Genomic DNA, 25,162 nt, shown 5'->3' on the forward strand with positions numbered 1-25,162 from the left:
TCCAGCTTGCTGAGCAGGTTTCGAAATGCTACAGTTTGCCAGAGCACTGTGTGATGAGTGGACAGAATACTTTCAGAAAACCCCCTTGCTGGGCTGTAACTGGCCCTTCATGACAGTGCATTCATTTTGCGCTCAAACAGTTTTTCGTAGACACAGGCACTGGTAAAATTTCTGTCTGGTATCTTCATTTGTATTTTTGTCGGCTGCTGATTTTGTCTTATTTTTTTCCCCCTGTTCTCCCTTTCCTTTTCTTCCTTCAACATTCTCCATTCCCCTCTCTCCAGGTGTTTTTCTGGGACATCTCCTTTTCTCTCCTTCCCAAAAGAAATGCCGGTTGAGTGTATCCTGCTTTGTTACTGTGGACCCCACCTTTGCTATGAGGAACCTCTGAGCTGCTCACAGGGTTCTGTTCTTATACAGTCCAGTTCAGTTAAGATAGTATTCAGGCCCAGAAGGCATGCTTGATTGGGGCTGTTGGCCCAGCCTTCTGCAAGGCTGAGTTTAGCCGACATACGACAGGATCAAGGAACTCTGCTGCTTGTGTAGCATTTTCCTGAGCTATGAGAAGCTGGGCCCAGCTCTCACCTTTGCTTTGCATTTCTCAGCAGGCTCCTAAGCTTTTTGCAGCTGCTGGTGGCTCAGTAGCATCTTTGCTGCCATCTCATTAATGCAGTACAAAGACTCAGTGACCTCTGTTGAATGAGAAAAGGACCAGGAGGCAATTAGCGGCCCCTCAGGTCCCAGTGGAACAAAACTGCATCCCAATCTCTTGTCCCACACCTAGGACCAGTGTTGAGAGCCAGTGCAAAAACTGGATGGGAGGGCTGGATTAAATACACAAGGCAAGTATGAACCTGCTTCCTCCCTTCCTCACAGCAGCCTAAATGTCCAGTAAGAGAGAGTACAGCTTGTCCCTTCAAAATCACAGTGTGTGACTCTGTCAGTTCCCATTAAATTCATACTAACAAGAAAGAAAAAAATGTGTAACACTAAAATGTCTCATGTAGCTACATTTTAAGCTGGTGGGAAATTTTATAACTTTGGCTATATTTTTCATGAAATTCTGGTACAGTAGCTTCTATTCTACGGCTATTCTGATACTATTCTGCTGTTTTATTCTAAATAGAATAATTTATTGTGGAATGAAGTCGGTGGGAAGGGAATCTCTGAAGATCTCTAGTTCAACTCAAAGCCAGCTTCAAAACTAGAACAGATTGCTCAGAGTCTTGTCCAGCTGAGTTTTTTAAACCTCAACCAAAAAACTGTACTGAAGTCTCCAGATCCTGTGTACTGATGTGACTATGCATCACTGATTTTTAAAAGGTGAAATTGATACTATAATGTACAAAATAGTATTCCCCAGAATACTTTTCCAGTCCCCAGATTACAGAATTTTCCCTTAACATTTGTTTGCAAGGTTGAAGATTTTCCAAGTTTGATCTCTGCCTGAAGGCTGACTTTCCTGGTAAGTTTGAAAAGAATCCCTGGCATGATTTAATTGTTTTACTTCCTCAAGAAAGAGAAGAAATGGCTGAAGTTTGAAAATCAAAGCTCTTCTAGAAAAACTGGGCTGGCTCAGTTGCTGGCAGAGAATTGTCTAACTCTTGTATGATGTTAGAAATTTTGCTGGTAAAGTAAATCTCTCTTAAGTATATTTCTTAACAATATGCTTGTTTCCATGTATGTGAAGGTACCCTTCTATGTTTTTTTTTTTTCCCCTGTAGTGTAGTTTTGGGAGGTGGCATACTGCCCCCTGGCAGCAATCTGCTCGGGGCTCCCAGTGTCACAAAGAGTGTCTTTTGTGGAAGACAGCCCAAGGTTGTATCACTTTGTGATCACTTATGAACCCGCAGCACTATTTGTAATAATATGGTGCTCACTGAGCTCATGAAAGAAAATGATTTCTTAACATACTTTAAAATTGCTGTCTTTGATTTAATTTGGAAAAGGCTGCTCATTTCGACTTTCCTACTCAAGGTGCTCCACACTGCTAAACAGCATTTCCTGCCATCAGTATTTTCTGGAACAATTTTAGCAGGGTGATGCATTGAACCGTGTAATTTTATGTCTTTTAAAGGGTTCCTTGTGGCACTGGCTTTGATGAGTAGGATCAGGGTTTATGTTTGCAAAAAACTTGGTAAATCTCTGGGTTGGAAAATGTTTAGTAAAAGCAAAGTAGTTTCATGATCAATTTATCTGCTAGTGTTATGAAAAGTCACTCATCAAAGAGATATTTGATTCCCAAATACTAAGTTCTGTGGCTTCACAGTTAAAATTTTGGCTCTCCTGTACAGTGATGTGACAGATGCTCACATACTGATGGACTTGAAGCCTGAATCCAATCATAACCAAGGAGTAATAGTTTCCTTTTCTCCTTATGTCCAGGCCCATGAGACTGAACCCATTTTTAGTCTCTGAGATCTAGCTGCTAAATAACAAAATAGCCACCAAAGGGCAATAATATTAACAACAAATAAAAGAGTGCAATAATCAGCTCCAGGAGGTCAGACTCATTCTCCCTGCCACTAGGAGCATAGACATTAGATAGGATTTAGATTTCAGAATAACACTGCGGCCCTTTCCCTTGCCAGTTGTCTGGAGCTGCGCTGAAGCCAGGCAATTAATATTCTTGATTCCTCCGCCAAATCTTGTGTATCTACAGCTGAGGTAGTGTTGCATCCTCTAGGTGTCAGAAAGCTCTTACTTTTTTTTATCTCCGGGAAATTGAATGCTTCGGACATCCCTGCAGCCACTTGTGCTGGTAGCGATGAGGTCCAGCAGAAAAGCTGCTCCCTCAGTGGCAGGCCAGATGCAGCTTGTAGTACAGCCTGATGGGAAGAGGCCATCAGTTCTTTGAGGGACTTTCAACAAAGTACCAGTTGTACTGATGACCCCTTTGAGACATTTCTCTGTGATTGACTCCTTGTGAGTTGCCATCCAGAGTTTTATCCAGATCTTAATGAATCATGAGGCTATAATAGACACTGTTAGATGGGGTGGTTAGAAGGGCTTCTTCCTGAGGCAACTTGACCTAGCTTTGAGGTTGGCCCTGCTTTAAGCAGAGGTTGGACTGAAAACCTCCAGCAGTCCCTTCCAACCTAAATTTCTCTGGTACCACAAACAGCATGTTTCCAGGGAAACACCTATTTAGCTTTGTTTGAGTAGGAAATGTTTCTTGCTCCTTTTTATATTTTTTCCTATTTAATTATTTATTTACAGTCTCGCTACCATTGCAGAGCAGTTTTTTCTGGCTTCAGAAAGGTGTAATGCTCTCTGCTTTTACCTGTGTTTCTCACCCTTTAGCCTTCTGACAGCTCAGGGCTGGCAGGTTTGTCAGGAGCTATTGACAACCCAGGGTCATCAAGCTAATGAAAACAGCACCTGCTGCTTCATATGGACAGCGGGACACCAGAGAAGCTAGAGCCTGAGTAAATGTGCAGGTTTGTCCAGTTGTTTCTAGTCACTGTATGTGGGCTGTGTGTCTTGTATGTAATATTTCATGTATTATATGTAATGATTTATGACTTTTGGTAAACAAAGGGAGTTATTACAGGGGAGCATGGGCAGCCAAAATGCAAATGTAGAGAGTGGTGTTTGGCCACAGTGCTGATGCTCTTACCCTTCTGAAAAGCTGCCAGCAGTCAGAGCCTTGAAGACATGTCTGCTCTGAAGTGTCATGCTGGCCAGTGGTTAAGCAGTGCACTTGGAGCTGGAAAGAGGCAGCAGATTCCCAGCTATTGGTTTTTAATATCTGAGTTCATGTCCCCCAGTTGGGAGAAGCCTGCGATCATTTAGCTAACTGAAAGATTGATTACATGACAGCTTGGGAGCATAGGGAGGGAAAGCAACACCTGCCAACTCACTGAAATGTAGTGGAGTTTCCAATATCCAACTTTGAGGGATAATGAGGTGAAAATCTTCAGAGATGGCTGTAGAAAGTTGCCCTCCCAAGTCAATTCCAAGCAAGAAGAAAAAGCCGTTTATAAAAAGTTTTCCTTATTTAATTAAGGAGTGGATCTGCATAGGAAATGAAACATTGGAGAGCAGAAGAGCAGCACTGGAACCTCCCCAGGTTAAAAACACTGAAATGTGGCCTGGTGACTATGACAGCTCATCCTTAATCAGATTAAAGTTTTATTATCCTTCTTTTCTGTGAAACTTCCAGTTTTTCCACAACAAGCATGACTCTCTATTGACTTCCCAGGGAAGAAGTCTGAAGGACTTCTACCAGTTTAAGTGTACCAATAGGTCCTATGATTCAAGAGGTGAATAAAAACTGTATTTTTTTCTGAATACAGCAGCTCTGAAGCAAGAAAAAACAACTGTTAATAGGGATTTGGAGTCAAAACACTGCCAAAAGATGTATAAAAGTTTATTTAATGAATACATTAAACTATTGTTCGCAGCATATATATATATATATATATATATATATATAAATAAAAGCAATTTCACAAACAATTGGTTGGACAGTTTTGTGTTTCTTGCAAATTTACAGTCTCAATTGTGAGTCCATACTTAGTCAGAATACGAGGTATATTTTAGTGTCAAGAAAACAATATGAGAACTTTGGCATCATTTTATGTGCAAAACAAAACCTTGGAATTGAAATAGCTAATGAGGTATACAGTTACTCTTCTTTTCCAGTGTATGCATCTCTGCATGTTTGAGGATTATTTAAGAGCCTGATTCCATTCCAGTAAAGACTGATTTCTAATGGAGGTGGATTAGGTCTTAAATTATGGGATTTGCCTATGGAGAAAGAATCCTTGCAAACTGGTATCAACTCCATCGAAGAATCCCATGTGCAAAATATGAGAAACATAGGCCAGTATGGGGCATTCATCACAATGCTTTCAAAGCTTGTAGACCATTTCAGGACTGTGTGTTAATGCACAGTGAAATGAGATAACGCTTTGAAAGGGCCCACCAAAAAAACAATATGCAATAGGTTCCTTATTTAGACCTATTTTGGGATACTCCTTTACTTTCATGAGTGTATCTTTACATAGGCACAGAGTTATTCTTTTGAATAAAGTTTTACTTAAGAGTTTACAAGACCATGTCCATATTTCTTTTTGTAGCTTCCATATGATGTACATGCAGTTTACAAACGAGAAAGTAATTTTTCCTTTCTGAGCCAGCTCAGCAAATTTATCCTGAGCTGTGTAAAGTGAGGGGTGGTCTTCTCAAATCCTCCTTCTCCCGTGCAAGTGATAAAGGTACGAGGAGGAGGTAGAGATTAGCTAATCAAGCATGAGGCAGAACAAAATTGGGCCAACTCTCCGGCAAACTGCATAACTTCTGCCTTAATGCCTTAATTCCTCTTATGAATGTAGCCATGCATTTACTTAAGAAGAACCTCCATCAAAGTGTGTAACCAGTATAAAACCCCACAATGCTGCAGTACTCCAGTAGTTGTGCTGGAGGAATTTCCTGCTGAAGTTATCACTCCTGACAATGACATCATTTGTTGTCACTTCTGACAATGGCGTCATTCACTCTCATATTAATCAGGACTCCTGGCACTGCAGGAGCTTTTTAGGATTTCAGTGTTGGCTGGCATTATCTTGACATGTAATATAGAAAAAGCATTGGTGTGAAGAGTAACTTAGAGTGAATGGCAGGGCTTTCCAAATGCCCACCAAAACTGCATCCACAGGGGTCTGCAGTTCTTTACAAGTTCAGCCCAGCAGGCTACATCAAATCAGACTTCTTGTGACCTGATCTACTTTTTTTTTTTCACTGTCAACCAGCATGTGCAAAATGAAGTCAGTGAGTCTGATTCTCATCTTTTATGTTGACTGTCACATTGTTTATCAGTACTGGCAACAATAAATTATTTCAGACCACACTTGTTTAAGAGAGAACAGAGTTCATGCTAACCTAATGACACTTGTGTAAGCTGTAATCAGAAACAAACTTGTGTGTCAGCATCCAAACCGTAATTTCTTCTATGCCCATATACTCTTCCATCCTTCTTCAGATCTCATTTCAAAGACAATTAGGAATATAACACAAGGCTACAGATTACCAGCTAATGCATTTCAGCACAGCTTTGGTCTGCCTGCCTACACTGCTAGGGAATTTAGGTCAATGTAATTGTCTGATAACCTCTGAACTTCTCTCTGACTCACTCTCCCTGCTCAAAACATCCTGCTTTTTCTCTTAAAATGCAATTCTTTCTGAAGCAAACAGCTGCATATATTGTATATAGACGAAGTGTGTCAACTTGGCTTCTCCCTCCATGCTACAGGACCAGAAAACTAAGAATTACTCTTTTCCTTTGCCATACCCAAAATGCCCAGTTCACGTACAGTAAGCAGTACTCCGTTCTTTCTTCTCTTTGTTTTCACAGTGATCACAACTTACATTTGAGCAAAATAAATTCAAGTATAAATCACACAAAAGTAGCTGGAAAACTGTATCTTGTTTATAAAACAATTGTCTTGATGATTATTCAGAAAGTGTGGCTGTAGATACATCCCTGTAGGTACACTCCTTGGGACAAATCTTCCGCAGCTATAAAGTGATATGGTCTATATGGTCTTACCAGGCTGGTTTACCCCAGCTGAGGATCTGGCTCTGACAGCGTCTGTCACGCATGTCAGAAGGCTCGGGTTCGTTACAAATAGACACCTTCTGCAAATAGAATGGCATGCCAAGGCTGGACACAAACACACTTCAGCTGGACAAGGGAGATTATCTTGCACTCAGATGTTCACTTCTGCAGCAGCAGCATGGCCCATCTGTGCTGAAAATGCTCATGCTCTGACATTGCATTGAATCTAGTTTCAAATTTAGGAGCACACCACCAATGTAGGAATGCCAAGGCTTCTGGTAACTGACATTTATGGTGACTATTGACTTAGAGCCTCCTAAAATACTCTTCCAAAGCCACAGAGAATGTAGCTTCACTGATGATCTGGTGGAAGGTTATCAAAACAGTAAGGCAAAGGAGTTGTGCCATTTGTATGGCTTTTGGGAGACATCTGGGGAATATTGCACAGAGCATGCCATGTTTCCTTGGAACTGTTGCTTTGCAAGTGATAGAGATTGGGACTGTAGCATAAACTCCCCTACACCAACCCACGGAAGGCGTGCTTATATAGTCTCCTTCTTTCTCTGCCCCTCATACCTCAGTGAGTTATGATAGAGGAGAAACAAATATACTAAAAGCAGTAAATAGAAGTATTCAAAACAGAGAGGCTTTCTAAAATAACCCTTTGCTGAAGCTTTCATGAATTCCATGCATTTTACAAATTGCATCCTGCCGACCAATTCTACTTCTCGGAGGTTAATAAGGTTCAGCTGAAATTAAATATATTGCCTTTAACTATTTATGTTCTTTTATGTGTGTCTGTATATAAAGGCACCTGGGCATTTAGAGACTGGGATGACTGATGCACTGAAAATATGTAGCTACATAGATACACACTCACACACAGTGTGTGTGCATATATGTGTATACATACATATATATATTTATATGTTTATGCCAGCAACACCAAGTGAGGAAACCCTTCAGAATCCCACCTGAGCTAGAGGGGTTCTGGGAGAAGGACACTTTGCCCATGTGGAAATGGTGGTGGAAGTGACATGCTAGCAATCAAAATAAACCGAAGCCTTTAGGAGACAGGGCACAAGTCTGTGCAAGTAGCACGGCAGATGCAGGCAGATATTCAGCTGGGGTGAACTGCTGGAAGCTCTGCTGAGGTAAAATCATCTGAAGATTTGGCCCATGATATGTAAACAGCCCTCTATGAAGGGTTATTGTCTGAGGTAATTAATATTAATTAGTAAATAATCAATGATTGATTAGATAATTATCCACAGCCATTCGACATCTTCCGAATACTTTTCTCCCTTTGCACTCCAGCTTGCATTTTTATCAGTTCAGCACCAAAGAAGGCACACAGCCACATAAAATTTGTACTGAGTAGAAGAGAAGCACCACAATATTGCATATGCTATGTGATCTAGTACAGATATTCTTATCCAAATATACACATACATATATATATTTTTTTTCAATGAACAGTATAAATACTTTACCTGGGACATTATTCCCATGTGCAAAATGGAACAGTTTTTCCTGGGGTTTATCTTTTGTTTTGCTCATGTTCATATTCTGGGCAAAAAGTGGGTCACTGTCATTGCAGGAGAAACCTTGTTTCCTCTCTTCACTCTCCCATGTTTGCTGAGTGCTATGTAAGAGCCACGGTAAGCATTTGATTCATATGCATTGTAGTTATTGGGCAGCAAGGTTTCCTTGAATTTGCATTCATCTTGAAAGACAGCCTGCAGAATAAGGAGAGGGGAAAAAAGAACAAATCATATACAATAAATATTTCAGGAAGACCCAAGTGACTTTTCTTACTAACATTTTTACAGAAGAAGAGCTTGTTTTAGGGTGTAACAGGTGGTGCCGTAGTGTCTGTGTCCAACAATAAATCTCCTTCCTCAGTGCTAATTTGGTGTCAGATGAACTCAGATGCCACCTGTCCAGATAACGGACTGTGCATTTCCTGTGACAGAGCAAGTTAATTCATCATGAATCAGGTATTTCTCCATTTTCTTTGAAAGCAATGATTTATGTCAGCATCATGCCCTTTTGCTCCAATGACACAGGTTTATTTCACACCTCCCTTCTGCAAGACAGTCCTGTAATTTATAAAAGAATTATATGCTTGTTGTCAAAACCTTTGGTTCTCTTACAAAACTCATATTAGTATTATATCTTTCTTTTATTTAACCATTAGTGAGATATTTTATTTGACTGTCAGAGAGATATGCAGCAGGTTCTAAGCCAGGAAAACAGCCATATTTTTCTGCATGTCACATCACTTAACCTCATGGAGAGGGAGTTAACTGGGAGAGAAGGTGCAAAGGCAAACGCAGAGCACTGATGAAAGGAGTTGCTCTAATTGCATTAAAAGGGAAATCAGAGTTATTCCCTGACGTCAGAGGCCTGGCATATGAATGCCACCAGAGTTGTTGTATTTGGACATCTTTGTAATACACCCATTCAACGTTTATGAGAGTTTAACTTAGGCCACTGCATTGTGCAAGGGAAAATGAGTATCTATTACAGCTTTCTAAAATGTATTTAAAAATAAGCAAGATTGAACTGAAACTGGGAAAAAAATTTCAAAAGGAGCTCAGGGGCCAGACCCCACATTTCTTTAGAAAGACCAAGTCAAGCAAAGCATTTGGGCTTGCAGCACTTTTTAGGTGCTTGAAATTAGGTATAAATGAAAGAATACTCCTAGACTGGAGCCTTAAAATGTCCTACTTCCATCATCTGTGTGAGTAGGGATCAGTAATGGTTACAGATCCTTCACAACATTTGGTATTTTATTAAAAACCTGAAATGCTTTGCTGATATTACAGCTGTTTCAAAAGAAATGATGTGGTTGTTTCTTGACAAAAAAAAGATGAATGCAATCAGTTCCATTCATTATTTTGAGATAGACTGTTTTTGCTTACTGCCAGAGCCAGCCCCTTTCAAACACGCTTTCAAACAAGTGTTGTTTTCTACTGAATATCAAGAGAAGAAGCATTGCTCAGGACTCAGAGATTAAATTGCATTCAGGCAGCCTATCTAGCACTTTCTAGATGAGGATGGTGGTGATGATGTTGTTAGTAGCTATTACTGGTTTTTCACTCTTTGGGATCTGCCCCTTAAAACATCCCCCTGCACATATATGGACATTGTAGCACACACTTCTTATTTATTCCTCATGGTGCGCTTGTTTTCGGTAGGGGGAGGCATGTGATCGTGATTTTATTAATGGAAGCTAGCACAGATAAGCTCTAACTGCACCTCTCCCACACACATGTGCATGGGCACACATACACACAATTTGCCTTTTAGGGTTTTTTACAGAGCACATCCCCTCCCTTCATGTATAACACAATGTTGGCATCAACAAAATGCAGCCTTACAAGAGTGTGTTTGCAGCAGTGAGCCCTTCAAAGATGAGAAAAGCTGTCTAATTAATCTGAACTATTTGCAGAATACATCCATATTCCAAGGATGCTCCAGTACCATCTTCTTGGAAAGCTTTACAATAACAGACCTCTAACAGCCGTGTCACTTGCTGCATTGAATAGCACCAATGACAGCAGGTTGGGCAGGCTCAGTGTAATTGAAGGACTATTTTCTCTGCTTGAAATCAGAGATTTCCAGGAGAAGTAAAAAAAAATACTCAGGACCTTTGTAGACTTTGCTAAAGCCTTGAAAAATTATTTGCACTTGTACTCACCGTTCCATATAGCTTCCCTTTGTTATTCATTGCGATGAAGAGAGCACTTTTCACACCAAACAGGCTAACAATACCTCTCTCTACAGTGGATATTTCAAAGAGACCTAAAAGGGCAGAAGTTCAGTGGCAGTGTTATCACAGAATTTACAGCTAATCAAAGGCATTTTACATATAATTGATTTATTTTAAAACCCTAGTGAATATATCATATTTTATTTATTAGAATTCTCTCTCTAGTCCAGAATAATAAAAGTACACAGAGAAGATCTTATTTTTTTCCTACATGCCATAGGGCTTTAGAATAACTTCTCTGCAATCGTATTCACATGCTATGGATCCTTTTGCTCTCAGATCTATCAAATACTGCTGGGCTTTCTAGTATAGCAATAATTTCTATCTGGTATGTTATAATTACAGTGTGTTTGTGATTGAGCTCTAAAGAAGGGTGCCTTGCATTTTGAAGTCCCCTTTGATATCTTAGCTGCAAAAGATTTTATAAACTGCCCTCTACAGGAAATTCAAAACCATAGTGCTAATGCTTTGATTTTAATCTTACAGAACAGCACCCTCAGAACAAGCAAACCAGAAATAGCAAAGCCTTTTGGTTATGGAGTGTACCCAAAGTACTAGTAGGCTAGAATTCAGAAATCATGCTTTGGCACTGAGAGTTCAGTGAGACCCTCCAGAATTCAAAAGGCAAACAATAAGGTGAGGAGTGCAGTAAATGCAAATGCAGTAGAGAGAAAGTTTGCTACCTGGTTTATCTTTTCTCATCTGTGCAGTAAAGCAGAGTAAAAATAAATTGGTATCTAAATTTGTCCAAGCATTTGTGACATGTTTCAACCTGGAGGGTTCTAAAGTTTATTGATCCTGGCGACTTCTAAAAGGCAACAGATCTGTCAGAGATTAATAAAATCAAGTAATAACATTTGCATTCTATGAAGGGTAATTACTAGAGTTCACAGCAATTAACTGACATTTATTCTATTTCATCTCTGGAAGCAACTCACTGTATCGGTTTTCACTGTGAACTCCGCTTATCCTTTCATCTGGGAGGATTTGAAGGTGAAACCCGATGCCCACGTTGCAGTAAAGCCTTCGCTGCCTCTTGATTCCTAGCAAATAGTCACTCTCCCAGTTCACATCTGACTTCTCCCCTGACTTCCCAGCAATGGACCTGGACAACAGAGCCTGCCATCCTCTTTCCAGCAATGTGCCATTAGTTCTGCTTACAACTGGATATGTTGAAGTAATCCCGGCTAGAAAACCCAGGAGAACGAAAGCAGGCAATGTCCGGTGAATGCTGGCTTCGCAAGACATAGTCATGAGAAGTCTTTGTGCAGTGGCCATCCAGTTCACCTCCTGGGCATGTGGTCAGAATTAATGGCCCTAAAAATACCACCCTTCTTGTTTTCCTCCCTTCAGCATGGTGGCAGAGGCTTATTTTTGGAAAGCAAATAGAGATTGCTGACATGAAACTAAAGCCTGAGAGCAGTTGGGTTGGAAGTAGAGACAGGCCAGCAGGACTCAAACTGGTGCGGACCATGTTTTGTAGATCCTGCTTGCTGGTGGGCAGCCTTAGCTATATTTGACTGACCCATCTTTATAGTGCAGGGGCTGTCCCACCCCACATCATCACTCTGACATCAACAGCTCACCAAAGGTAAGCTTGCCATGACTGTAACACTAACTTGCTGTCCTCCTGGGCTGGCTGAAGTTTGATGAATGCTGTCATCCAAGACCAGAGGCAGGAGTGAGGCTGTCAAATGCAAAGGGACCAGATTGGTTGGCTAGTCAGAGGTCTCACAGATGACTTCCTTATTTAGAGAAGAAGGTGTAAAAACAGTTATGGACCTCACCATTGAGCAATGAAAACTTTGCCGGTCACTTCCCTGGCAGTGTGATCACTGAGTGTATGTCAAGATAGTTCAATATTTGGGGAAAATCGGCTTTAAGTGGCTCTGGTCTTTTGAACACTTTTACAGGTGCACAATTGTATTTGTTTTTGCAAGACAAGGACTTAGGTAATGCACTAAAGAACAAGAGGAAGGAAAATGGCCACTCCTCCCTACTGTTTCACTGTCTCTTTTGCTTAAGCCCCAGTGCTCATGTTCTGTAATAATGTATGTGCATCTTCATTTTTCTCTCCTTCCATTTGCTCAGTGTCCACCTCATTTCCCACTGATGCTATTTTAGCTTCTTTGGAGCTTGGCAAATCAGACTTTTGTCTTAATTAGTTTTAAAGGGCTTATTAATACATTAAGAGGAGAAAAATGGCTGAGTTTTATGCAGATATTTTTGCGAGTAATAAGTCTGGCAGCTTTTCACAACCGCTGAACTTGGGTAGTCTATGCCATTTGAGAGGTCTGCACATTAATAAGGAGAGTACCTGGAAGCGTAATTGAACTGGACACAGCAGGCATGGCATACAGTTTCACATGAACAGAGGTGTAATATGAGGCCTTGGATGCTGCAGGCACTCCAGCAGCAGCACAGTGAGCAGAGAGAAGGTAATAGCAGCCTTGAGGCAGGTGAGCAATTAGATTCAGTGATGTATAAAATACTGCTTACTCTCTTGAGAGCAGCTCAGCTATAAAAAGACTGGGAACCACTGGACCAGACCTCAGCCTGTGCCAGGTGGGCATTTCAAAGCTTCACTGTCTTTGCTGAAGCAGCATTCAGGTTATCTTTTGCTCACAAAGAAAACTTCAGATCCCTTTCTCTGCTGCCTTCTGCTTTATCTCATGATTTTTCAACTATGCAAAGTGAATATATAATTTTTAGTAAGGAATAATACTAATATTTTACACCCACTTAGCTCAGCTGCAGCATCTTTGTGAGAGGCCAGGATCAATGAGAAACAAGGACCACTATTTTAGAGATGGAGTACTGATTTACTCAATTGAGTCTCAAGAACTGCTCATTCCCAGTCCACGTGACTTTTAGAAACAATACTTACCCTCTCAGAGCCATCACGGTCTCTAAAATATGCATTGTAATATTTACTTTCTAACTGCTTTTTTTTCCCCCCTAGAGAATGTTTAAAGTTTAATTTTGCAATTTGTTCATAATCAGTCTCTTTTTCCTAAGAGGAAAAGCAGCATGCAGCTGCTGATCAGCAAGCATCACAAACCAGCACTTGGTATTTTCACAGGGTCAGGGAGGAAGGTGCAGAGCTGGCTTTCCATCACTGTCTTTCAGCCACCTGTGTGTCTTTGTGTCTGGTTTGGCAGGCCGAAACACAGACTAAAACTTTTTCTCTAACTTCTTCTGGCAGGTCTACCACTGCAGATTCCCAATGAGCCGCTCTGATAGCTAGAAGCAGAGGAGCACTTTGTGTGTTCGTATCCTGGAGGATCCCAGCACCCTCGGTCCTGCCTGAGCTTCTCCCTGCAGTAGAGCAGAGGCTGATGGAAGGAGGCCTGATTGTGCCAGCTGAAGGTCCCCACATCCTGAGAGCACCCTGAAACACTCTTGTAAGGCACTGAAGTGGGAGTGGCGTAGAGCAGGGGACAGCATCCTGCCTTCAGTTGCTTGCTGAGTGGTTGGGACTGGCATGGTATGGAAAGGGTGGCCAAAGTACTGGCTTACAAAAATCAGAACTTCTCTTGCTTTTTCTGGAAACCAAAATGAATGGCTGAAAACTGTGATTATACTGGGACATCCAGCAACCCAAAGATAGAGAATCTTGGTCGCTTGCCTAATTCTGAGTGTTGTGCAGCTGAGAGGTGATGTGTATACTGTAGTCTTGTACTGCCCAGCAATTCTGCACTCTGGCCAAAATGAGTCTTGAACCATCCTGCAGTTTGATCTGTGGCCAGCAGGTTGCTGAGTTTTCTGTGTATTAGCAAAGTGGTCTGAAGATCAAGTGTCATGCTTTTATTTGGAACTATAGAGCTTGGCCATGTCCATATGAAAAAGTAAGTTCTAGAGTTCCTGATTCAACTAGGCAAGCCTTGTCTCCTCTTAAAGATGTTTCATTCTGATTAAATTTGTCCTCTTAGCCCATGAAGTAACTGTCTCCAGAAGAGACACTGTAATCTTTTGATTTGCTAGAGAGGACATTGTCCTAGCATAATGTGGCCAGCGAAATGTGGAAGGCATTGAGGGAGACAACAATAGCATTTGGAGCTAAATAAATCCTGCAAGCTCCAATCTGGTGAAAATTTACCTCAGCAGTCAACCTCCGCTTACTTGAAATCAAGACCCAGGATGACAGTGCTTATCACCTAATTAAAGCAACAGGTTTTGATTGTCAGTATTTTAGTACGATATTAAAATAAACCCTCTTTGGAACACAGCAGTACAGATCCATTTTCAGATGGTCTAGGAAAAGCCAGGCAGCCAAGAAGTAATGTGATATAGATGCAGACCACATCTTTCAAAAATGCTTCATGACTTAGGCTCATAAGTTCCATTTTCAAATCTATTAAATGTCTCTCCCTATTTTAAAGCCTGGAAAGAGCAGCCCTTCATTCAAAAGCAGAAGGTCAGACTAAAATTGTTGACCTTGCTTGTGCTGAAGAGCCAGGCTGGTGGTGAAACAGAGGAGAAGTGAAATTGCCAGGTCAGAAATCTGATTGTTTTGCCAGGCCAAGTATTTGGCTCTGGATAACTTGCATAACTTGCCAGCCCAAATATGACCATGGAGTCCAGTCAGTGTCTTTAAGTCAATGGAATTTGTTGCAGCAAGATGACCAGCACTTAGAGATTTGTAACAAAATTATTAAGATTAATATGGATGAAGTATGTCTGTATGAAAGCAACAGAAAAAACAATAGAAGAAGGGTTTCAGGAATGGCCCATATTGATGACAAAGGACACGACTGACAGCAACAAAACTGGTGAACACTGGCATCAAGATCAGGCAGCCCATGCTGGGCCACAGCTCAGATGACTAGTCCACGGAAGACCTGCTAACAGGAGGATGGCAATGAGTTTATAGCGCACTACCCTGGTTATTCCTCCTCCTGTTATCCCACAAGGGAGGCAGATTTGTAGCCACAGAGATACTCAAAATGAATAAATCAGACAAGGGACAGCAACCTTGTTTAAGGCTCAAGGGGGCTGAAGCAAGTGAGATTCTGAGGCAAAAGTTTCATCTCATAATAACTTTTGATTCCTTAAGCATATAAAAGGCCTGTTCAAAACTAGTTTGTCAACACCAGTCAAGAGGAACCCAAGGTATGTTGTGAAGTCTTGACAGCAGGTGTCCCTTGTCTTCCATGTCATCTTGGTGCTTGTGAGTCCAACAACTTAGAAAGTTGTTTAAAATAAATAATCACTTTCGCATTCCAAAACAAGGGTTGTCCTTGAGTTTTAATATGCTAATTTCCTACAGGCAGGCACAAATGACAGAACAGTTCCCCTGTAGTTTTTGGAGGGAAGAGAGAGCAAGGATCCACTCTCAAAGGAAACCAGGGAGGCGTTAGGAATACATGGATGCTGGCTTGCTTGGAAAAAAAATCTTGGGTTATTTCTTATTCATATTCAGTTTATATTCATATTCCAAAGATGGTATGTCAGGCACAGACATGCCAGTCATACCCATTTTTTTCTTCTCCTGAGGAGTTATCACAGAAGCTAGTTCACAGGGACACAGGGTAACTTTGCTATGTTTGCATACAGACAGGATTATGGCAAATCTTACTCCTTACCACAAAAACACAAATTCTTTCTTGAAGCAGAACTGTTCTTGACGTACCACTATGTAACAGAGCAGAACCTGCATCCTTTATATTTATAGTTTCATTCAAAAGATCTGCCACAGGTTTATGCCTGTTTAAAGTTTGGTATAGAAACCCAGTGGCAGGAAGCCCTCCAGGAAAGGAAATTGTGCTTCACCTTCTCTCCCACTCTAGGGACTGGCAGAAGAAGGTAGGTAACCTAGCCTGCAGAATTGGTTGGTGCTTAGTAGGAAGGGGGACAGCCAAAGCAGCTCATGAGTGCACCAATTTCCGTGAGACAGAGCAGTGAATCCATGGCAAACCTCCTGACTCCCAAGCCAGCACTCTGCAGACCAGCCCACACTGCCTCTCTCATCACCTCCTCAACTGTTCCCGTTCTGCAAGGACAAAGTCCGAGGACAAAATACTGAGCTTAAAAAAAAGAAGTGACAGCCACCAGCCTCCACAGAGATCTGTTCAGTGTTATTTATTAGAAGAACGGAATGTCATGGAACAAGTTTAATTAGATATTAGTTTATTATGTGTATGGGTTTCTCATTACAGCAGGAACCGGGACACTGCAGGAACAGGGACACTAAGTGCCCCATTCAGGTAGCATCATTTTTAGGAAAACAAAAATAACAAACTTTTGGTTTTGGTGGTGGTGTGTTTTTGTTCAAGAGGCCATGTGGCCACATCTCTGGGTGATCCCTGACTCTGGAAGACAGCCAGATGATTTGCTGTAATCCAGGACTGAAGGTTAAAGATAGATAAATTCTGTCATCATGCTAATGGCCTATGCCATAGTCAGTATGCAGGTGCTAAGCAGAAAAATTAATGCAAAAACATCTGACAAAGACGCTGATCAGATGGGTTGGTTTATTCAACTATGCATTTATTTTGCCTGATAACAACTTGCTTAAAATAGCGAATTCAGCAGTGAGGCAAGAAGCAACACCGTGGAGACTGAGTTTGGGAATGACAGCTTAGTGAGGGCCATGATAAGGTGTTCTTTGTCACTGCTAACAAACCCAGCTCTTGCCTAAGCAGAAGACTAGCAGACCTTGTAGGACTCGAGATGGGATGGAAGGTTGAATATGTAGTACCAGAGAGGAAAAGATAAAAAACAAATCTTGTTGCTGCTGAATGTTTCTGTAAAATAAGAGTCTCTGATTTTATGATTGTAAGTTGAGAGGCATTTCTCTCAGAGCACTTGCTAGGTAACTGCGTCTTCCTTGTTCTGTGTAATGTTAGCTCAGGTGATGGCTTTCTCTTGCATGTTGACACAAGCAAATTTGGCTCCAACACTTTTATCCCTTCACTGATACTTGTTCAATTCTCAATCTCTTGGTCTGGGTCCCTCCTCATATTTGAAAGGAGAAGTCTGAATCCCAGAGCTTTTGTGCTTTTCAAGATTTACAAATAATAATGCAGTCATCTGAGCTTTTTCTTGGTTTTGTTAAGCTTTTTCTTGCAAGGTGGGTAACACTGAAGGTCTGAAGCTTGGACTCCAGCTTTGGTAGTAGTTGTGAGTTGCTATTTAATTTCCATAGGGAAGACCCTGTCTTTGATCTCTCTCCTCCCCAACATCCATTCCGTACTCCATTGACCAGGTAGGAGAAAGTAGGAAGATGTTGGGTTGATGTCTCCCAGACTCCTGACCACAGCTACTTGTGGGTGGGAGTGAAACTCCTCAGACCCCACCTACTCCACAGGGAGTAAGGTCTGATCTTTAAGTGGAAGAGAAGACTTGCAGCCAAGTCTAGCAGACATTTATAGCACACAACTGGACTGCCTGCTGTTCCCTGTGAGGTGAGGGAAGGCAAGTCTACTTCATGTGTTGTCTGTAGTCACCAGAGATGAGGACTTCAAAGTTACATAAGGCAGATTGGTGTGTAATTCTTGCTCTTGTGTTGCTCATCCCCAGGGGAAGGCTGAATGAATTACTGGGCAGTGTGAGTCATTGCAGGGGTCAATATGCAGGGCCTCCACAAGGAGAGGAGAGGAGAGAGCAGAGCCTGGTTCTGGGGAAAGAGTCCTTAGGCCATTTGGGATGGGAAACAGCTCTATATTCAGACACTGGTGTGAGGGTGACTACATCTGGGCTAGTTCTGTGCACTGAGGGTCTAAACTCACAGTGCAGTCAGCAGGGATCTAATTAATACAGTCAAGGAGCCAAGTGACTGACCCAGGCGACCAGCCAGTAGGTGTCTTCTTTGGGGTGAACTGAAGCACTGTCTGGACTGCTACCTTCATTGACAAGGTCTACATGTAACAGGAGCTGAGACAGATAGAGAAACCTAAATGGAAGTGTCTCTGGAGCTGAATCCCTGCCCTGGTTCCCAGCAGCACCTCTGGCAATGGAGCAGTGAATAGGCTGCAGATAAAGGTGTGTGTGCTGGTTACCACCAAGGCATGTTGTGCGGGATTCAGCAGCAGTTCTTCAATAGGGAGAACATGTTTGGAAATCTTTTGTACCTCTCTCCCAATGGCACAGAGGTGTTTCTCAACCAAACTCTGAAAACAAATCTCAAGCTCATACTCCGCAGTGCTGCAATTCTTCACATGTATGTGTCAGGAAGCTGTTTCACCCACAGGCTGCAGTACCTTGGAGATCTGGTTGGGGTTCAAAGACCATCTTCCTTTGTCTTGGGTCACAGCAATTGCATATTGGCAAGTTTATTGGAGACTGGGGCTAGAAAAGATTTAACATTGCACTTGGGAGAAATTTTAAAAGGGCAACAGGAACCCAGACTGAGCTAAGTGCCCCATACAAGGTTTCTGAAGCCCCTGGCTTCTTATGTCAGCTGTGTGTGCTTCCATGTTAAAAGAACAGCATATGATTAAGCTGCCCAAGGCTACCTCGGCAGGAGGAGCTCAGGGCCACAAGAACAATTTACTAAAAGTCTCAGTCAGCCACCTCTCAAATGCTCAGTGATGCTCTGAATGCACTGTGTAACTAGAGCAAGAAAAAGAGAATGTTCAAATGCTTTATGTTTCTGAAATTAAGTTTAAAGAAAAATTACACTCCATCTCCCTGTGGCTGTCTCTCTCATGCCCATTGCAGCTTTCCCTGTCTACACCTTGTTGGGCAGAAACACCTTGTTTCTCCCTTGGGTGTTTATTTGCTTTCAACATTGTTCTGCAGTGTGTCTATCATGGTACCTGCAAGCACAGAGAGAGCAACCTTGTAATAACTCATATAGCCAGGAAGATGTGTAGCCTGTCAGCCTATATTGATGAATGAACTCACCAAGTCTTCTTCCCCATGAAGCTTCTCTGATTTTCTAATCCCGCTGAGTAACTAGTGAGTTGCTCGTGGACTCAAGACCCCAAAAGAATATCTTCAAAGAGAGAGATCCCACACCATCTCCAGCTACCTGTTCCCATGCTGCACCATTACATTTCTGTCTCAAAATTATGGAGGTAATGGTATTTTTTTTTTCCTTATAGCACTTGGTCCTTAAAAATGTCCAAAAGCTTAACATGGAATGGAGAAGCAAATGCTCTGCCTTCAGTCCCTAGAAGTATAAATCAGAGAGCTGTCAGCTTGAACTGCTTTATGGATCCAAAATGTCATTTTAGCTAGATGTCCAGTAAAGCTCCGGACTGCATTCTCAGACAGCTATCTAAATGGGTGGCCAGAGCTCAGTTAGCTACCAGAAATTCACCTAGACAAACAGAAAGTGTATCTGCTAAATGAAGAAATGGGACCATTTCAGAAGTGATCTGTGTGCTGGTCAGATTTGCAGGCTAAAGCAGATGAGTTTACAGATATAACTGCAGTAATTTAGTGTTTGTTCTTATAGCTCTCCTTCTGAATAAGGAAAATAGAACTGGATAATGTATGTCTCCTCAACACCAGGGCAGGAAATGGAATAAACAGGGCACAGGCTATGCCAGAGCATGTTGAGGAGCTCATAATTAATGAAACCTTGCACAAGACCAGGGACACAAGAGAGGACAGATGATAAAAGCCCTGAATGACTTCAGCTACTCAGACCAATGTCAATGATTGTAAAGCAGTGCCAATGGTGGGTGAAGAAAAAAAGGACTAATCAGCCCATGGCTGATGCAGAGAGAAGAGTGCTTTTTTTGGCACCACATGGGAACATGCTGTAGAATGAGAAAGCAACTATTTCTATTAGATTATTTTGATTTTAGCCTCTTCTCAGGGCTCAAGCCAGGTTGTTTGCCAGAGAATTACAAGCTATTCATTTACTCCTATGATCTGCAACTAAATTTTACAGTGAATGATAAAATACCCTGTAGTGAAAGCAAAGCTTTATTCTAGGCAGAGTGTTAGTGGCTGCACAAAAAAAACAAGGAGTAGGGAAGGTAAGCTAGGTCTTACTGCTCATCTGTTTGGCCAGGACCCAGCAGAATATTTGTTTATTGCACCTGAACTATGTTCTGCCCTGGCAGGAAGAGAGCCCAGAGTCCAGCAGATCTCTTTACCCAGTGGACAGCTAAATGAAAATGATGTTATTTAACTTTAAACATCACTTAGAAGAGGAGTGGAATATGCTGGGTTAGGATACAAGAACAGATTAACAAATAAGTCACTCTAACGTAAATTTGTTGTAGATTTTGCACCACTAGTGAAGAGTCAGATACCTGGGACTTGCTGTTAAAGTCTCTGTAGAAACAGGATAATTTCTCACATCAATTTTTATTCTGAATAAATCCTTATAATATAGTGACATCCAATTACTGCATTTTTGAGAAAATTGATCTGTGAGATTTAAGATCCTTGATGGTCCCAGGGAAGAAGAAGACAAAGAAGTAGGAAGTCGTAAAATCATTGAAATGGAAGAAAAAGGGAAAAAATATTATAAATTTAGGAGGCACCATGATGTAATCTCCAGAGACCCCACTTCTACTGTTAAAGGCAATAAAACTGTTAAGATTTAGTTCTGAAAGGAGACTTTGACAGGAAAGATTAACAAATGGGAAGAATTCTCTCCAGGAAATGGAGAAAAAGAAAGGAGAAAAACCTCCATAATTTTGAGACAGAAAGGTAATGGTGCGTTATTCAAAGACACCAAAAGGGACTGACAGGAATTTTCCATGTATCTGGGAAGTTTGTCTTGGAAACTGTGGGGAACACATCAGATTACAGAGGGATGCCAGGAAAAGACAAAATGGTTAAAGTGTAGAGCAAGTTCTAAGAATATATATGGGAAAGAGGTAACTATTAAATAATGTGGCTTATACTAAGGACCAAAAACATATGTCAGGTGAGTGGGATCAGGCAGTACCTAACTTTCAGAAAATCACACCTTTGGCCTCTGTGGTCTTTGATACCTGTGGAAAGTAGGACAATTGACATGCTCAACATTAGCCACATGTTACTGTAAATTGCAGAACTGGGCTGACTCACAGTAGTAAAGATAGGCACATGTTTAAGTAGCTTTAAGATCAGAGCATAAAGGAGCAGAAGGTGCAAAATAAGCAGAGTTGGTGAACCTCTCCTTGGTGTCAATTTTACAAAAGAGGAAAAGGAGCTGAGTTATTCTATGTCTGAGTAATATAACAGAGTTGGTAGAGTTTATAAAAGGAAACATGGAAAAAAGTAAAATATGGAATGATAAAAGTGGAATTAAATCGTAATATGATCCCTGGCCATTCTGTGAGACCAGTGTTACTGCGGTTACTGTAGAGGACTGTTAGAATTGGACTCTGTTGGTTTCTTTCATGCTTGAGGCAGGGATACATTTATTACACAGTTGCAATGTTCAAGTTTTGTGAATTCTCCATAGAGAAACTTCCCTGATGTTATCCAGAAATGTATTCAGATCACATCTTTCTACAACAAAGGCAAAGGCTTTGGCCTTGCTGGAAGGGTAAAGCTCAAAAAAGCTACAGACACCTTAGTCATGTCTTGGTCCTTGGTATGTTGCTGAGAGCACCTTCAGTCTCTCCTTGTACATCCTGTGCTCCAGCCCATCAAGCATCCTAGTAGCTCTCCACTGGGCTTGCTCCAATTTGTTGACATCTCTCTTGAATTGGGATGCCCCAAATTGGATATAGCACTCCAGATGTGGCCTCACCACTGCCAAGCACAGGGAAATAATCATTTCCCTCTGTCTCCTGGTTATACTCTTGCTAATGTGACCCAGCGTGTGGTCTGTCTTCCTTGTCACAACTACAGGCTTGTGTTCAGCTCAGTCTCCACCAGGAACCCCAGGTCCTTTTTTTCTGCAAAGCTGCTCTCACTCCCCACCCTCCCTCCCCCCATCCAGTCAGTACCCAGCCTGTATTGCTGCCAGGAATTGTTTCTTCCCAGGAGCAGGGCTTTTCACTTGTCAGTGCTGGACTGCATGAGGTTCCTGTTAACCCATCCCTCCAGCTTCTCAGAGTCCGTCTGAATGGCAGTCCTACCCTCAGGGTGTCAACTCTTCCCCCAATTTGTTGTCATCTGCAAACTTGCTGAATTAGCGAGAACAAGCTAAACTGATGCTAGTGATGGATTCTTCCTCAAATGTCTACTATATTTATACAGCATGTTGTTTCCACTCTCTAAATTATTTGTTGCAATTCTGTTCTATGTGGTCATCTACACAGTAGCCAGAGTAAAACAACATAAAAAGGGGGTCGAGCTTTTGCCAAACTCTGAATTTTTTCCAGAAAAGACAGGCAGCAAGATTTGCTCTTTAACCTCTGATTTTCAACATACTCTTTTAAATCTGTGCATGATGCTAGATGTATTGCTACTAATCCATTCTTGTGCAATACAGTTAAACTGACTGAAGCTTCACCCTGAGGCACAACCCAAAGGCAAGTTGAGATGAGAAAATCCAGAGGTTAAAACCTGGTTGATTATAATGATCATTGGGTAATATTTTTAAAGTCTGCAAGGCCCATTTACAGAAGGGAATCCATCTCCCTGGGTAAAAATACCCCCTGCCTGCAGTGCATCTAGGGCTCCTCAGTGCCAGTGCCATTTTACAAAATGGGATCTGGGAGCTTTCAAAAAGCTGCCTCTGAACATAAATATCTTCTCTCTAAATATCATGCAGGTTAGCAAATTTCTCTGGCTCAAGACTGCCTCCTTGCTTGCCTTGAAATGATAATCTCTGATACTGGGATTTAAGAGTAGCAAATCTGAACAGAAAATAAACACTTTGTATTTAAGGCTGCAGCTACCTTGTTATTTCTTCCCCAGAAACTGCAATGTAAGGTATTTGTTGTGATGGCTTTTAACATATGGAAGATCAAGATCAGATTCCTAAAATATTCTGAAAACCAGTTATAGCTTTAACAGTGACTGTGGTTAAATATAAAACCTAAGTAATTTGTTCTATTAAAAAATTGGAGTCTTATTTTTATCAAGTGATGTTATGAGGGCATGTTCTAAATCAGTCAAAAGCCCTTGTAGCTATAAGAGCTTCACTTCTGCAATTTTTAATGGCTTAATTAAGTTGGCGTAACCTCTTTGTGCATTTTGCTTGCACAGAATTCTTCCTCTGACACTGACCAGATCAGGCAGACTCCAGAAGATTAATCATTTGAAGAAGCCACAGACAACAAAAATGCAAGAGCTGAATAATCATGTTGAGTTTATTTTTCCCCTGCAAAGATGAGTCTCATTTGGACAGGGTCGGGCTGTGATGGGCACACAGGACTAAGAAATAAAAACACACATTTAATGCTTTCATATGACTTTTTTCTTGACATCCCTCTCCCTACTGTCATGCACTTCTCCATAGCATGGGCCTAGTTTAAGACTGCTCTGCAGCTATTCCAAGCATCCTCTCACCAGAATGCATATTCCACGTCAGATTAAAGAACAGTTTGTCTGATGCACACGAGACAGGTGGTATGGAGCAGGGTCAAGGCAAGCACGTAGCAGAGCACTGAAATTCCCTTTTTGATGGGGCAAGCAGTGAGCATATGTTCACAGCTGGAATGTGTGCTCAGCTTTCTTTAGTGGAGTTTCAGCACTGACCTTTTGCTGCAATCTTCCTGCTGCAGTAAAATGGTCCTGCTTAAGTAAACTGACACACACCACATGCAACTCCAGCTGTCTTCCCCAGCCCACCATTTCTCCTACTGTTAAAGAAAGTGTGAAGGTATGGGAATGCCGTAATTTAATGCATAATAATCTATCATGAAAATGATGTGAAAAATAATTGTGCTTGTGGCACAATAAAATCCAACCTAAGAAAACAGTTTAAGAACTGGCCACAGAAATACATGTTGATGGATCCTGAATTGCTGTATTTCATTCCTATCTGGTTGATGCAAACACAGGACATTAAAGCCTCTTACACCATCTGCTGAATCCTGTTGCCATCCCCAGCTTGCCCCATCCTTACCTCATCTTGGTTGCTTTGTGTTTGTCCTCTTTATTCTTGCCCTGCTTTATTTTTCTAAGTGGTTGTCAAATTTGATTGTGTATGACTCCACTGTAAAAAATTAGATGATTTGTGCAGCAGGTAGGTGTTCTTTCATGATTCAACAGGCACCAATGACTGGACAGAATGATGATTATAGAGAGCAGTTGCATTCATGGAGCTACTCCCGACAGCAAGCACTGCTACTGGTGGGGAACAGAAAATAGAGTAACATTAGCCACATTGTGCCCTTATATTGTTGCACTGCACTGCATGTAGGCCAAGACTTTCCCAGATTAGTTGTGATTCTAAGTGCCCCTATTTTTGAGATGCTTTAAACTTTAGACTTTGACACTCAGAAATGAAGGCACCATGTGCCATTTGGACAGATAGGAGAAAGCTTTCCTTTTTGTGCATGGCCTGAGCTTCCTGAAAGTCACAACTGCATGTGTCTTTCCGCATAAAAATGGAGCAAATATGCAGGTGATATGGATCCAACATGCACTGCATACAGCCTGCACTGCCATGTTCTTGCTGGGCCCCTTTTTTTTTTTTTTTTTTTTTTTTTGAAGCTCTAGGTGCTGTCTCCACTACACTGCTCAAATAAATAACTCAGCCTTGATCTGGTTCTCTTCCCACTGCCACTATGTCAGCTGTTATCACCTACTGCTGCTCGTTGCTGCTGCCTTGCACTTAAAATGAAGTGGCTGTTTATATGGGGTGAGTGGGGAGTTCCTCCCACTTTGTTTTTCCTAAAGAGGCTTAGGGAGCATTTTCAGGAGCATTTCAAGCAGTGATGGTGGTGAGTGATAGCCTTTAGCAGCAAGGGAGGCAGACAGGATGAGCATCTGGAGGCATTACCCTTCCAGCAGGCAGAGAACGAAGAGGG

At 41.6% G+C, this 25,162-nt stretch overlaps 2 protein-coding genes across 5 annotated transcripts in view; both read right to left on the reverse strand.

Moving 5' to 3' along the window:
* Window positions 1–8,124: 8,124 nt before the first annotated feature.
* Window positions 8,125–11,618, reverse strand: FGF6 (fibroblast growth factor 6). The gene is made up of 3 exons (XM_026077003.1): window positions 11,279–11,618; window positions 10,269–10,372; window positions 8,125–8,301 (listed from the first exon to the last, which is right to left on the reverse strand). Exons 1-3 carry the CDS (start codon window positions 11,616–11,618, stop codon window positions 8,125–8,127), a joined length of 621 nt encoding a protein of 206 aa, XP_025932788.1.
* An 11,861-nt stretch (window positions 11,619–23,479) lies between these two features.
* The window catches only part of CUNH12orf4 (chromosome unknown C12orf4 homolog), a 37,665-nt gene continuing 35,982 nt past the window's right edge, over window positions 23,480–25,162 (reverse strand). For 2 of the 4 annotated variants that reach the window (XM_026076978.1, XM_026076976.1), the window contains one exon: window positions 23,480–24,476. Coding sequence is in view for 2 of the 4 variants with exons in the window: in XM_026076976.1 (XP_025932761.1) it covers window positions 24,447–24,476 (30 nt within the window). In the remaining 2 variants the exon portion in view is untranslated. Of the gene's footprint in view, window positions 24,480–25,162 lie in introns of all 4 variants that reach the window. The other 2 variants (XM_026076977.1, XM_026076985.1) reach the window with 1 other exon arrangement.

This window comes from Apteryx rowi, unplaced genomic scaffold (assembly GCF_003343035.1).
Source record: "Apteryx rowi isolate R43461 unplaced genomic scaffold, aptRow1 scaffold_445, whole genome shotgun sequence".
NCBI classification, from domain to species: Eukaryota; Metazoa; Chordata; class Aves; order Apterygiformes; family Apterygidae; genus Apteryx; species Apteryx rowi.

Coding starts and splice junctions, on each gene's coding strand:
- FGF6 (XM_026077003.1), bottom strand. CDS start 11,618: ATGGCCACTGCACAAAGACTTCTCATGACTATGTCTTGCGAAGCCAGC. Junction 10,373..11,278: donor TCACAGTGAAAACCGATACA/GTGAGTTGCTTC, acceptor CTGCCCTTTTAG/GTCTCTTTGAAATATCCACT. Junction 8,302..10,268: donor AAGGGAAGCTATATGGAACG/GTGAGTACAAGT, acceptor CTTATTCTGCAG/GCTGTCTTTCAAGATGAATG.